Here is a 15050-nt window from a genome sequence, read left to right as displayed (position 1 = left end):
CTTTAAAGGTCCATAGTTCCAAAACTATGGGACCTAACGTAGTCGGGTCAAGACTTCACTTAGGAACTAGTATGCGCCCTATCCAAATATCAATGTTTCAGAATCCTGTGGTACTTCCGCAACAGTTTTTATAGAGGTAGTTGGTGAGTACTTCAAATTATATGCCCGTACCCAAACTCGCTCTATAAAAACTGTTGCGTGAGTACCTTACGAGTCTAAAACAAATATTTTTGGATAGGGCACATATTAGTTCCTAAGTGAAGTCTTGCCCCGATTTCGGTAGGTCCCATAGTTTTGGAGCTATGGACCTTTAAAATTCAATTTTTCATGATTTCGGCAGCTTAAAGCTCCGAAAGGAAGCACTTATGCACCCAAATTGGTTTATAATTTTTGTCTTATCACGTTGTCGGTGTTCTTTTGAAACCATATATATATATATATATATATATGAGTATTTGAAAAGTTTGGAAAACACAGTGCATTAATTTAGAATTTCAGGTGAAATTTTCAAAGCAACCAATTACATCTTTAGATATATTCACTCACTAATTTAACAGTGTGCGTGTGTGTTACTGTGTTACCCCAACGCGAGCTTCATAAGCATACTCGGTAACGACAGAAATTGATCCCTTTGTCATATGGTCATTTTGATACACGCTTGAATTATTAATCACCATCTAAGTAATTCGCTAGTACATGAAACTGGTGTTTGGGAACAATTACGGAATATTACTAGCATATACATGAATCTGTCATTCTGTGAACACAAAATGTGTTCGTATGGATTATTAAAAGCATTTAATGCAAACCTTGTCATCACATGTAGTCATCTCTGTCAAGTAATGTACTCAACTTTTTGCTTTGACCATTTATGTTTATCAGTGTGTATAAATAGTTGCGAAGTTTTAAGTTACAAACAGGGTTGGACCTGAACTCAAAAAAAATATCAATTAATGTACCAATAGCTGAAGGTGATACACATTCCATCAGAGAATATTCCCATGTTTTTTTTTTCTTTTTAAATCTTTCTTTACCTTTATCAATAGCGTAAACAATCATATCAAACAGTACCAGACTATATTACGTTCACATACAAAGTATATCTAAAACATGCGATTTGTTTCAAAAGTAACTTTACAATCCTACAATTTAATTTTTCTGTGTACGGGCTGAATAAATATATTTTGATATCCAGAAAAGCGAATTAAAGTGTTCAGAGAAGTTATGGCGAAGCATATGAGGAGATATCCGTAAAGAAGGAAGGAAAAAAGTAACATCATTTCAGTTCTCGTTGTTTCATCTTTATTTGTATGTTTCTACCACTGTTGCAGGTATTAGCCAGTCAGATGAACGAGACGTTACCAGTATCATTTGAATACGAACCACATTCGACCTCCTCACGCTAAATTCAATACCACTTGCACTCAATTACAAATGAAGTTTAGTCCAGTTGAACGCGAGTTTCGAGCTCAAAAGTTTGGATATTTCTGATGGATACATCCTTATGTAAATATTTCAATTGTCCACAAGAGAGAATAATAATGCGTGTATTAGATAACTGCTATAGCACAAGACAAAGAAGTGGAAGCTATCATTAGTTTTGCTATCTTCTAATAACAAAATTGTATTTTATTTTGAGAGTTCTTATAACGTGTTAATCTCGCTGAATTATTAAATTTCTATATTTGTGTTCAGTTGTTGAAATTTGTGTTTTGCGTTCTTATAGTATAATGTAAGGTCATGGTCATGGTTATGTAATGCTAAGGTTATGGAGAACAAGTTACTTAAGGACGTTGATATATTTATTAACATGAATTCCGGACATGTTTGGATATATTCCGTTGATATATTTTTAAACATGAATATTGTACAATTGGTTGGTGCACAGCATCACGCAAGATTAACGCTCAAAGTATAGGGCATTCCCTACCGCAGTATCTTTCCTCTAAGAGAGCTGAGGTTACATGACCACGGCACCGGTTTCGGATCCCAATATTTGAATTACGAGATAAAGAAGACTTTAGAGCCTAGAATTCACTCTAACAATGAAGTCTATACTCTCAGGTACGTATTTTTAGAAGGGGCTGTAAGTTTATCTATTAAGATTGATGACGCCAGATATCAAAGCCAATTGACTGCAAGAATATCACATGATGAACGCTAACTCTCAAAGATGATCTGTGACAGAGGATTTTCAAAATCAGGTGACCCAGAAGAAATATTATACTCATCAGCTTGACGTACCATACGTCAACAGCTGCCTTTTGTAAGAACCTAGCCTAGCTGGGAAGTGTTAACGTGCCTTCGAGGACGTTGTGTTGCATACGCACAATCGAGACCAGCACGCATACGCTCTCACTAGGATTGACAGCGCTTTTCAGTGCTGGAGGGTGAAACATTTCGTCATCATCATTACTCATCTGTAGGTGCAACACATCTCTTCATTCGGGCATTCGCGCAAGGACGGATTTTTCGATGGCGGACTCACGATTAGGCCCTGGCAAAGCGACAAAAGGAAAACATCACGGGTTACCTCAAGTTCTTGTTGGACCATCCGAGAGTCCTAAGAAGACTCAGCTTCGGAAGGATCCTAGGCAATGCCACTCTTCCACCAGTAAAGCACAGCAACGCCGAGGTTCCCAAGCTTCCATTGCTTCTGCTTCTTCAATTGTATCATCCGATTCCGTTCGTAGTAGATCACCACAACCACTAGCATCAAACGAAAGCTATTCCGAACGTCTTCAGCAATCTCCACCATCCAAGAAACAACATCTTGCATCCACATCGGATCTAGATCAGATTCCAATGGACACTGCTGCATCTACAACCGATAACAACGCGCCTCCTGTGTCTTCTATCTATTCCATGCTGCTCACTAATTTCGATACGAAGTTCAGCAATGCAAAGTTCGTCGCAATTCAACTTCGTAAATACCTTCCTAGAGCTGCGATCACACAAATCCTACATACTAGAAACGGCATCATTCTAAAAACATCCGATCCAACTCTTCTTACTACCATTAAAAACAAGGTGCCTATAGATACCTTTGGTCGGGATGCAAAGATTCAAACACTCACATCATCCACTCGCAAGCAGCCTCCACCTCCGAAACGTTCCCCATTACTATCTGTAGTCATCCGTGGGGTCGACCCATCTTATACAGATGACGAAATACAGGAGGAGCTCAAGCTGGAGGGTCATACCATCACCAAAGTCTTGCGAATTCGAAATATCAAGGACCAACATACATGGTTCGTGTCCTAACCTCGCATCAAGACACTATTGATGAGTTATTGGCAACAGGTGCTTACATTTACAATCATAAACACCGTGTTGAACCATCCAGGACACCTGTTCCTATGCCAGTTCGGTGTGAACGGTGTCAGATCTATAATGCTCATCATACATCTGATTGCAAAAGCACAAGTAAATGCGGATATTGTGCAGGCCCGCATACCACCCGAACTTGTAGCAACTTACAGTTACCACCTAAATGTGCCACTTGCAATGATCAGCATCCGGCATATAGCTACAAATGTAAAGCTAAACCAGAAGCTAATCAGGAGCATCCAGAACTCGTAGTTCCCCTACGACCACCAGCACAACCACATACTACTCCACATCCGATAGATGCACCTGTCTCGTTAGATCAACTCTTGACTTTCTTGACTTTAGCTTTACAGAACATCCATCCCTTTATAAGACCCCACATACTCCAGCAAATCATTCTTGCGGCAAAAACCACTTTTCATGTTAATTTCACAGCCACTTATTCAGGAAATACAGTTCATTTTCATAAATCTCATACAACTAATCTTGACTAGTTTACTCTATACCATGGCTGTTACATTTCTGTTTCTTAATATCCGGTCTTTACCCAAAAACAAAATCTTATTCGAACAGCTTCTTCTCGAGGAACGTGTCACAGTGTTCTTACTAAATGAAACTTTCCTCACAAAATCACGAACATGTCGTTTACCACGATACACTATGTTGCACGCTGAAAATCCTATACCTGCACTCCGAGCCAATGGGGGAGTGGCCATTGGTTTCTCTCCTCATCTACCGTTTCGTCAACATCATTATACAACGACACCTCTTCCGGAATATCTCCTCACCACTGTCTATTTCAAAAACGCCATTATCACACTGGCAACAATATACATCAGACCCAACCATCCTCTACCAGAGCAGTTCGTGCAATACATTTCAAATACTTATAAGACGTACATTATCATGGCTGACTTTAATATGCATAGCCGCACCGATGGCGAGAGGACAAATTTTGTTAATTTTATTACGACCAATACCACTGGAATCATACTTGATCTTCCACAAGCAACCCGTCCTATTTCCAACACAAAGCCAGATATAGTTATAGCGTCAGCAAACCTCGTATCACATTGCACGCTAGATATTCTTGATCTTCTGGGTAGTGATCATGCTCCAATTAAACTCACCTATCAGCCAAATACCACCACCAGGCCTATTTCATCTCCACCACTCCGCTTAAGCGTCCGTTACGATAAGGCTAACTGGGATAAATATTGCACACATATCTCTCAACTCACCGATCATCTTACTGAACCAACTACAGGCGAAGATTTAACTGCTGTCGTTGATAATATTACTTCAGCTATTCAAGAGGCCAGTCATTTATATATTCCAACTACCAAATCTCGTCCATATCAGCCTAAACTTCCGCCGCAATATCTCACACTGATCCAACGCTCACGCCAATTCTATAGAGATTATCTTCGCACCCGCAACCCTGAAGCACTCCGTCATCACCACCATCTACAACGCACAGTTCACAATTACATTAAAGCGTATAAACTTCGTAAATGGGTAAACACATGCAATAATCTATCCGAGACTTCTCATCCAACCAAATTTTGGAACCGTTTCAATGCATTATGTGGCAAATTTACTAGCACACCCTATCCGCTTCTGCAAGGCGACACGCCTGTTTCCACCGATAGTGATAAGGCAAATGCTTTTGCAGATCACTTACAAGAGATTTTCACGCCATCATCCGGCAATGCTCCAGTCGCTGCAGATAGGCTTAACACGTCCACACCACACCTTCAACCAAACACTGCCCATCTCTTACAGCCAGACACAGCCATATCTCAACCCATTAGTGTTCACGAGATCTCACAAGTTCTCCACAATAAACGCAATACTGCACCCGGTCTAGATAGTATAACATACCGCCACATCAAATAATGTCCTGCTTTGTTATTACTCCTTCTCGCTAATATTTATACCTTCATCTTGCGCACAGGTTTCTTTCCTTTAACATGGAAAATCTCTAAGACACTCATGTTTTTCAAACCAAATAAACCACCTCAGAACGTTTCATCATATCGACCTATTCAGCTAACTTCAACTTTCAGTATGATCCTAGAGCGCATCCTGGTAAAACGACTCCATATCTACCTAAACGATCGCAGGTTAATTCCTATCACACAAGCTGGCTTCAGACCCTCATATTCTATTAACGATCAACTTTTAAGACTCACATCACTCATTACTCAACACTACAATTCTGCAAAACCATCCTGTCTGGTCCTATTTGACTTAGAAAAGGCGTTTGATAAAGTCTGGCACAACGGACTAATATACAAACTTCTTCAGTTTCGACTCCCCATGTGCTACATCCGCCTAATTTACAATTTCATTACCAACCGCCTCGCTTATATCTCCATTCATGACTTTTTATCACATCCGATCTTTCTACTTACTGGAGTGCCACAAGGGTCTGCATTATCTCCTCTACTTTATCTCTTATACGTCGCTGACATGCCCAGACTACCTGATAACGTTCATCTTTTTCAATATGCCGATGACACGGCCTTCCTTGGACTCGGAAACTCTATCCAACAGATAAATACCATTCTCCAGCTTGCTATTGATCGATTCAGTACCTGGTATAATCACTGGAGACTTACTATTAACGCAACAAAAACACAGGCCATGGTCTTCTTACCTCCACGACGCACTTCCAGAGTTCGCAGAAACCCACGACGCTTATTTCTCCATGTGGATCAGGTGCCCCTTCAGGCCACAAATACAGTAAAGTATCTGGGAATTACTTTCGACCGCCATCTTACTTGGTCGCAACATCTGAAAACAGTCACTACTAAAGCTTATAATCGCATCAATCTTTTGAAATGCCTTACGGGTACTACGTGGGGTCTCAAGCCACACACAATCCTCAACACCTACAAAGTTTTCCTCCGACCTGTTCTGACATATGGTTTCACTGCCTGGATAGCCGCTCGACCTCAGTACTATCATAAACTTTTCATCTTAGAACGCCACGCTTTCCGTACAGCTTACCGCATTAAGCTCCCTAGCCCTACGCAGGAACTTTACCGCCATATTACTTTTCCAACTCTGAAATTTCACCTTGAAAAACTACGTCTAACATATATCTCTAAACGCTTTCAAACTCGCCACCCATTACTTCAAGATACAATGCATTATTTAGCAGTTCATCCCACACCTTACACCTACTATTATCCACCACTCTCGCTCCTGTTTGCATTATATCACTACACGCTTCAACCACCAGACCCAACTTTGCAATTCATATCAGAATATGTTGTTCACGATCATCTTCCTCTCATCCATCCATCATTTCCCGCACAGTAACAACCTTTGTTTATTAACTTGGGCTCCCCATGTTCTCATCAGCGCCTAGAGCAGCCCCTAGGCTGAAGAATAAGCTCATTCGTCTCACTAACATCACCTAAAGTGTTGTATTGTGTATCGCACTTCACCTCATCTTTCATGCTTATTGAAATATTTTGAAATGTTTATATTATTATTTCTATTCTTATATTTCACGCACATTTTTCAATGCACGATTTCATGTCTTTGTAATCACTGTGTTTTCTTGTATATTTAACTTTGTCTTTTCACCTCACCAAATGTTAAGGATCAAAGTTCCTTAAGTCACCACGTTTTTTTTCTCTTGTTTTTGACAATTTGAAGTTAATAAATATTTAATGAAACACTTAGCCCAACAACAGTAACCGGAGCCTATACTGTAATTACACCTCATTCCTAATAGAGGGCATAACCCTCTTAAAGGTGGCTAGCCCTTCTGGCTAGCATGTAAAAAAAATAAAAAAAATAAATAAAAAAAGAAAGAAATATTTGAAGTGTTTACTCTAAAGTTAGACAGCTCAAACTCCACAAAATTTACATGTTTCAGAATATAATGTGTACATGAAAGCGAGACATGGACTATGAACGTATGATACTATTATGTAGTAAATAGTGATATTGTATAATTTCTGAGGGTTTAAAGTGTTTTAGTAGTATATGCATGGTGAAGGTTTAACTATTGTTTTTCGGGAGTGTATGTCGAGTGATGAATCGTTCGATAGTTCGATAAAGTCAGGAATCTGCTTATATCATTATCTTTTAGTGTGCGTAAAATCCAATATTAAGCAAAGATATAAAGTAATAATTCCTTGCCTGGAGGTTGTTCTAGTATGTGGAAAGTAAATGAATTAGACAGTAAAGAGGAGAGTGGAACATTTGCAAGTTATTTAAGTTTATTGATCATAATGATTGTTAATCATTAGTTGTTACATCCTTGTTACAGAGTTTTAATTATATACTGTGCATTTCTACTTGTTTTATTTCAGCTATTCGACATAACATTGCGTATTGATATTAACTTACCTTCTTACTAGGTAAAGCAGATTTCCAAAGGGTGTATCACGGCACACTGATATGTCGTGCAACTCCATAGGGTGTTTCGCGAAATTTAAAAATATATTTATGTCACCCACATGGTCTATAAGGCTGTACTTTATTCGACATAATAAGTTAAAATCAATTTTGAGAAAGATTGTATCAGTTAAAGGCACCATCAATGCTCACTTCCACTTGGCGATAATTATATAATACTACGTATATAGAAACTTATAAATTACACTATTATAATTACCTTACAATTATAATTTTTATAATTTTATGGTATTACAATAAAACAATTTAATAAATGTGTCGTGATGTCATTAGCGTTCAATAAAATGTGTAAAAAAAATTGAGAACCTCTGAGCTAATAAGAGTATTTACCTTGGTCACGACGGACATATTATAAAGATAAACGACTAGCCACAAATGATGTAATTTTAAGAAGATTAAAATTTCTTATTCCTACACATTTACAATTTAAACCCTAGAAAAGACGTGACATTCGCATAGGAGGGGAGGTACATTTTTGTTTAAATATATTCTGGCTACCCTTTCCCTATTTAGAAAGTCCTTTAATTCTATCCATAATCAGACTGTAACCAAACAAATGCGAATATTCTAAGCATGTTAAAGAGCTTTACTTCACGCCGAAATACTCAATTGTCTTACGTACGAGCCTGCAACTATCAATATAGTTATTTTCACAGAGGAGGATTACCAGTTTTTTAAAACGAGATTGTACAAGGGGTTTGTGTATACCAAAACAAGATGTGAAAATATCACTTTAAAAAAGAGCCTTAATAGAGTGACCAGAATTATCATTCCTCCTTGACTTCAAATAGGTTTGAACCTGTGACCACCTACATAAAGTGAATAACTGTAAGACTACAGTGGAACCACTTAATTACATCTTGTTTTTTGCAATGAGAAGTGAGATTACGTTGTAACATTATTATAGATATAATAGGTAATTAATGAATTTGTTAAATTTGCCAAAATTCGAGAAAATGAGAAGTTCATTCCTCCAATTTAATAATAATAATAATAAATATTTACAAGAAATAACAGTAAGAAGACCTAAAGGCCTTTGTTCAAATCCTAGTTGTACGTTATGTAATGAAATCGCGGAGAAAAGTGCGACAGATTATAATCACTTAAAAAGCGATGTTGAAACCACACTCTTGGGGTAATGGAGATAAAGAGACAGACTTAGCACCATCCTTAATGATTGCGGACATTTAGAGACGGAGAAAATGGAGCGACTGTGAAGCCTTTAACAATCGAGCACAAATCAGCATGAGTATCACCATTTTACGACAGTTGTGGTTAAATGGATCACTAACAGGTAACGTACAGCTTCCGGTCAATTGAGTAAAGTGTTTCCGGCAAAGGAAATTGTTATGGAGATGGGACTGATGGACAAATACTGTGTCGGCTTCTTTTTTCTTTTCTTTTGTAATCCTCGATCTCTCCTGGTTTTCATTTTCTCTCTCTCTCTCTTTTTTTTTAATCTCCTGAATTACATCTACATCTAATGTATTTGGAAAGACTGAGAGTTACAAGAGTTAAAAAAGTGTTCTATTTTAAAGTGTTTAGGACGAAAATTCAAGTCAATTCAATTATATATATATATATATATATATATATATATATATATATATATATATATATATATATATATATATATATATATATATATAAAGGTAATGGTTTTCAGTCGATACTATTACAAATACATAAAGACTTTAATTGCTCAAAGGAATTTTTCAGAATTATCTACCATCAATATAATAAAAATTAAATTCAAATATAAATTTAAGTTTTTGTAAGTAAGGTATCAATAGGTGATTGAATTGGAGTTTATCATCCCTTTCGGCATCGAAGCTATATGAGACGTGGACCTACAGTTAAAGATGAATCGAACCCGTTATCTCGTGAACCAAAGGCGCAGGCTCTATTCACTAGACAACCGAGAAGGGCTAAACTGTCAATAGTTACAAAAGAACGGTACAAATGGATTTAAGATATTTGAGCATAGATACCACTAAGTCAATTGTATATGTTCTTCGGTTTACGTTTCTTTAAACATTTCCTGGTCCGTGGATGTTGGATTAACAGCTCTGATGACAACAGACAAAAAAATATGTCTCTTAAATCCATGGTAGGGAGCGCGGTTTCTCAGTGGTAGAAGGTTCACCTCTGGTGCGTGGGGTCCCTGGTTCGATCCCAGCTCGCGCGAAGTGAACTTTCTGCTGGATAAACACTGTGTTCGTGGGTTTTCTCGGTATTCTCTCGTTTCACCCCACTTTATTCATTCCACCACTGCTTGCATTTCTCATCATCACCGTCTCCGTCTCATCATCATCATCATCGTCTTCTGAAAGATTCCAAATCGATGGTAGCTGCTTGCTCTATAGTGGGGTGTTTGTTGATCGTTACACCTATGATGAAAAGCTTAGAAATACATTTATTGTGGACACCAACATTTGTATATCCATATTTGCCGTTGTGTATTATTATTATTATTATTATTATTATTATTATTATTATTATTATTATTATTATTATTATTATTATTATTATTATTATTATTATTATTATTGAGTTTAACGTCGCATGATTATGATTATGCACCGATGCTATCAGAGAAGGTGATGAAGAGGTGGATGATAATGAATGCTGAGAAAAACCATGATCACGGTGTTTGTCCAGCACAAAGTTCACTTGGCATGGGCTGGCATCGAACCTGGGACCTTACGCACCAGCGGTGAGCGCTCTGCCACTGAGCCACCGCAGCCCCGTTGTGTATGTTTACGGTACAATTTCGGAGAAAGGAATCCTCGGTAAAGTTATCAGATTGATTGCATTTAACTCCCTTTATCAGCAGCAAGGCTATATTAAACGGGACCTACAATTTAAAATAGGATTCGAACCACTATTGGGGATTGAATCTGAGGCAAGTACCTCCATTGGAAACCGAAACCATTGGGATCACGTGCACAGAAAGTATTTCAGATAGAGGCGATTTCTTCCAGGCATACTTGCGGAGAAGCTTTGCAAACTCAGCCACGGGGCCACACAAGAATGTTTGCTAAGTATTTGTATAACTGAATAGTGATTAGTTCTTTACTAAAGTAGTTTGTATCATATTGTTACAATAGAGATGTAGGGATTGAATGTGAAGAGTTTTTGTTCTGTTTGTAATTATGGCTTATGGACTTACGTATGTAGCCCTCACCGGTGGTCTAGTAGTTGCTGGCATGATGTAGTCGAGCAGTCTGAGAAGTTACACTGTTAAAAATACTTTCTTAAATCTGAGAAACCGTTTCTTGTCTGTGCACCGAGAATATATTTTCTTAGAAATAAGAGTTTGAAACTCTCATTAATGAAAAATGAAGAAAAGTTTTGGTGAGGTTGTATAAAGCGAAACGAGAAAATATACTGTTACTTTCCTTATGAATGAGAATGGCCAAATCTCATTTCTAAGAAAATATTGTCTCGATGCACAGATAAGAAACGGTATCTCAAATTTAAGAAATTATTTTTAACAGTGTAGAATGACGATCTGTGAAAAAAACATAGGAGTTTCGAGCCCTCTGAAGACTATCGCGACTTTTTTTTTTAAACTGTCGTCGATAGTTTTGTATTCGTGTATCAGTCGTATTGGATTATGTATAGAATAATATATAAGATTAATGAGAAAACCATGGGGACTATTGTCTAGGTTAGGGAGAATTAAAGATAAAAGTTCCGGGTCCGATTCCAGGTTGTATAGCACATTGAACGCATTACCAGTGCCATTACCAGTACTTATATATGGTAAGTCATTTGACATACATTAGTATGGGGCTTCTATAGTTGTGAGGCCCCCGGGCAAGTGATCAACGGGCCCATGTGTTAAGACTATCCAGAGAATTATAGTGGTACGGATTTCACCTTAAACTGTGGGTCCACATCTCATATAGCTTTGATTCTGAAAAAGAATGATAAACACACATACGCACATAAAGAAAATGAATACTTGTGTATATTTAGGTAGATGTGTAGATGTAAATTTGGATTGTTGTCGGGCGATTTTCTCAAAAGTGCTACAGGTTGTTTTGTTCATATTTTATAAGTAAATATCTCATTACACTGAGAAAAAAGTCTAGGATTTAAAAATAATTCTTGGATTGCTTAAATTATTTTTGTGTTGAAAATCTGGGGGCCTAGGTTCCTTTGGCCCTAGGGTAGATCCGCTACTGACTCATCCATTTGGAGTCATAAATCACACTTTCTATTTGAGGAAATTGTTAGAAAATTCACTGCCGAGAAAGACTCATTCAATATAAATTACTTACTTCATATTGTATGATTTTAATGAGATATTTATTTATGAAATATGAACAGAATCACCTGAATTATTTTTAAGAAAATTATCTTTACAAAAATCCCCTAGGATAAATACCTCTTATCGACTTTTCGGAGATAAGTCGCTTATTCTGTTTTTAGGATTAGCACACTGAAAATTGCTGGGAATACCATGGTACGACTGGAGTGCAAAGTACTAGGACTGTTGTGTCCTACTTAAATACGAGTGAGATGCTGCTATTTAAGACGGTAAGACACATTGCAAGATATTGTTTGCACCTGTGGACCTGTATGGTATATCTTAAATATGGGTGCTTTATCGTATTTAATTAGGATACTACCGTCCGAGGATGTTGCACCCAGTCATGTCATGGTGTTCCCAGCATTTTTCAATGTAATAATCCTATTAAAATGGAATAAGGGATTTATCTTTTATTTAAGTCAATAAGAGGTAGTTTAGTCTTGGAGATTTTTGTAAAGATAATTTTCTCAAAAATATTTCAGATGATTTTGTTCATATTTCATAAATAAGTATCTCACTAACAATCATACAATATGGAGTAAATGATTTCTCTTGATAAAATCCAGAAGCGGCAGTTTTCTCTCGGAAGTGAATTTTCGAACAATTTCCTCGAAGAGGAAGAGGAAGTGTGTTCTATGACTCCAAAGGGGATGAGCCAGTGGCGAATCTAGCCCAGGGCCAAAGGGACCTAGGCCCCCAGTTTTTGAGTCACAAAAAAATTTAAACTATTATTTATATATTTTTGAAAATTTATAATAAACTCATGATATACTTATCATCGTCTGCGTTCTGGCTTTGCCCTTCAGTTTTTACCTTCTAGTTCCACCACTGGGGTGAACGATGCAGGTGGCGTAGCCTGCTTCTAGGCAGAAAGCTAAGAAGAGAAAAAGTTGAGTGCCATATTGCGTGCTTGATATTCTTCGTTTTTTTTAAATTGCTGAGTAACAACAAACAATATAAAAGATTTTGCAAAGCAGGTAGATTATTCATCATAGACAAAATGCTATTAAATAAACAACTATTTGTTTCAAAAATCTTCCATGTAAAGCAGAAATTTGATTTACCGATAAGTTTCGCACCAAAAAATTTCTAACCTTTAACAAACGTTCTAGATTCTAGCGTTTAGTAGATAGTACCTAGCTTGCTTTCTAAATGTCTTGTATTCTTTAATACATTTTTGTAACGCATTTTTTAAATTGGTTTAAACATTCTTTTCGAGTATATAAAATAAAGAGGATTTCATTATACGAGAGTAATGACAACACTGCTTTACTTACACACGCCATGAAAGGGAACCAGTCCGCATTTATATGAAACTTTACTTTCATATATGATCTACCTCACAAACAAACGGATTCTGTATTTCAATGCCCCACACAGGTACTATGACGAGAAGAATAGCCTCTGTGAATTGACGATCTAAAGTTATTAAATATGTCTGATGCTGCATTGCTATTCATTCTTGGATAACCGGCGATTATTGATTTGATTTGATTTGAGCTTAGCAGTGAGCTCTTTCAGCAGCCAGGCTACGTTGAGACGTGAAATTCGAAAGATATGAGCTTCCGCTGGGAATTCAACCCAAGACTCTAAGCCAAAGGCTCCCAGCCCCCGCCAAGTGAAGTTTGTGGTGGACAAACACCGTGTGCGTGGGTTTCCTCGGGGTTCTCCCGTTTCCTCCCACTTTCTTCATTCCACCATTTCATTTCATTCATTACTCATCATTACCGTCTCCTTTAGCCTAACCGGTATAACAGTGGGACGTTAAACTCAAAGATTTCATTTCATTTTTCTAAGCCAAAGGCGCATGCTCTTACTTGTTAGCCACCATAGAGCTCCCGGCGATTACTGATGCGAAAGAAGTGGCGATACTTTTTGGCAGAATCTTTCCATCATTTGGCACAATAGTGTTCGGGCGCAAGTAGTACGACATAGCTGATTTATTTGTTTGATGGGACTAGGTAGTGCGCTACCATCCACTATACTCCTTGGACTAAAGCTGTTATGACTGTAGTTATAACAAGATGAAGAAACCACTTTGCCTTATTTTTCGTTCTGAACTTTAAGTTTCCGAAATACTCCAGAGATTCTTCAGAAAATAGACCACTATTGCAAGTATATTTTGACTTCTATATTGCTATAAGTTTCAAAGATGTATCACTGTATCTCTGTATCACTTGTGAATAAATAATTGCCACTGTTAAAGTTCCAAATCTCGTAGAATTAATGGGACCTTCAATTCTTAAAAGTTTCAATAGTTTCATAATTGTAGCGGGCAGTGGCGAATTTACGATTTTGTTTCGGGGCGGGTTCGCTAACTTTAGTCCTGGAAATTGAAAATTCTGCAAGACATTTTATTTCCTTTAATATAGTAAATGAAATTTCTGGGGGTTTAAGTTCGAAAGCCCCCCCTTAAATACGCCACTGGTAGCGGGTAAGCTACTACTATTCTATACGATACATATACCATAAAAACTCTTGGTGTATGCGTGACGCCAATATTTAAGTTTGCCATATTCATAATGTGGTAGAACATTTTCCACGACAACTTCCGTACAAATCATCCTATTTCGATTAATCATGTTGATTCTTTTTAATGATTATAATCGTCCTTATTGATTAGGGCAATGGTTAGAAAAGTAAGATCCGAAACAAATTTTCCAGTTTATTATTTGCAGTACACAGTTAAAAAAAAAAAAAAAAAGATTTGTAACGTGAAGTCGATAGTGCTCATGCTCAGTGGCGGCGGTTGGACGTTAGAAGTGGGGGGCAAGACATGATCTGAACAATTGTATATCAATGTTAGATTTCCTGACTGTTTCTAACACTGTTTCATGAAAGGTTGTATAACTAATAGGATACTATCTTTTTCACTTAAAATGCCGTATATTCTATTTCTATTTTATTAAGTACATTCATAAGAGCAATACAGGTAGGTACTAGCCCTTTATACTCTTAA

At 37.3% G+C, this 15050-nt stretch overlaps 1 protein-coding gene across 1 annotated transcript; it reads left to right on the top strand.

Moving 5' to 3' along the window:
- The first annotated feature begins 3837 nt into the window (after positions 1-3837).
- On the top strand, positions 3838-5229 carry LOC145667711 (uncharacterized). The gene has a single exon (XM_081735170.1). The coding sequence runs from the start codon at positions 3838-3840 to the stop codon at positions 5227-5229; it is 1392 nt and encodes a 463-aa protein (XP_081591296.1).
- Positions 5230-15050: the final 9821 nt, after the last annotated feature.

Source organism: Thermobia domestica, chromosome 13 (genome assembly GCF_964235325.1).
Source record: "Thermobia domestica chromosome 13, izTheDome1.hap1.1, whole genome shotgun sequence".
In the NCBI taxonomy this organism is placed as follows: Eukaryota; Metazoa; Arthropoda; class Insecta; order Zygentoma; family Lepismatidae; genus Thermobia; species Thermobia domestica.
The sequence above is the reverse complement of the archived record's forward strand: the minus strand, read 5'-3'. Positions and strand labels throughout refer to the sequence as shown.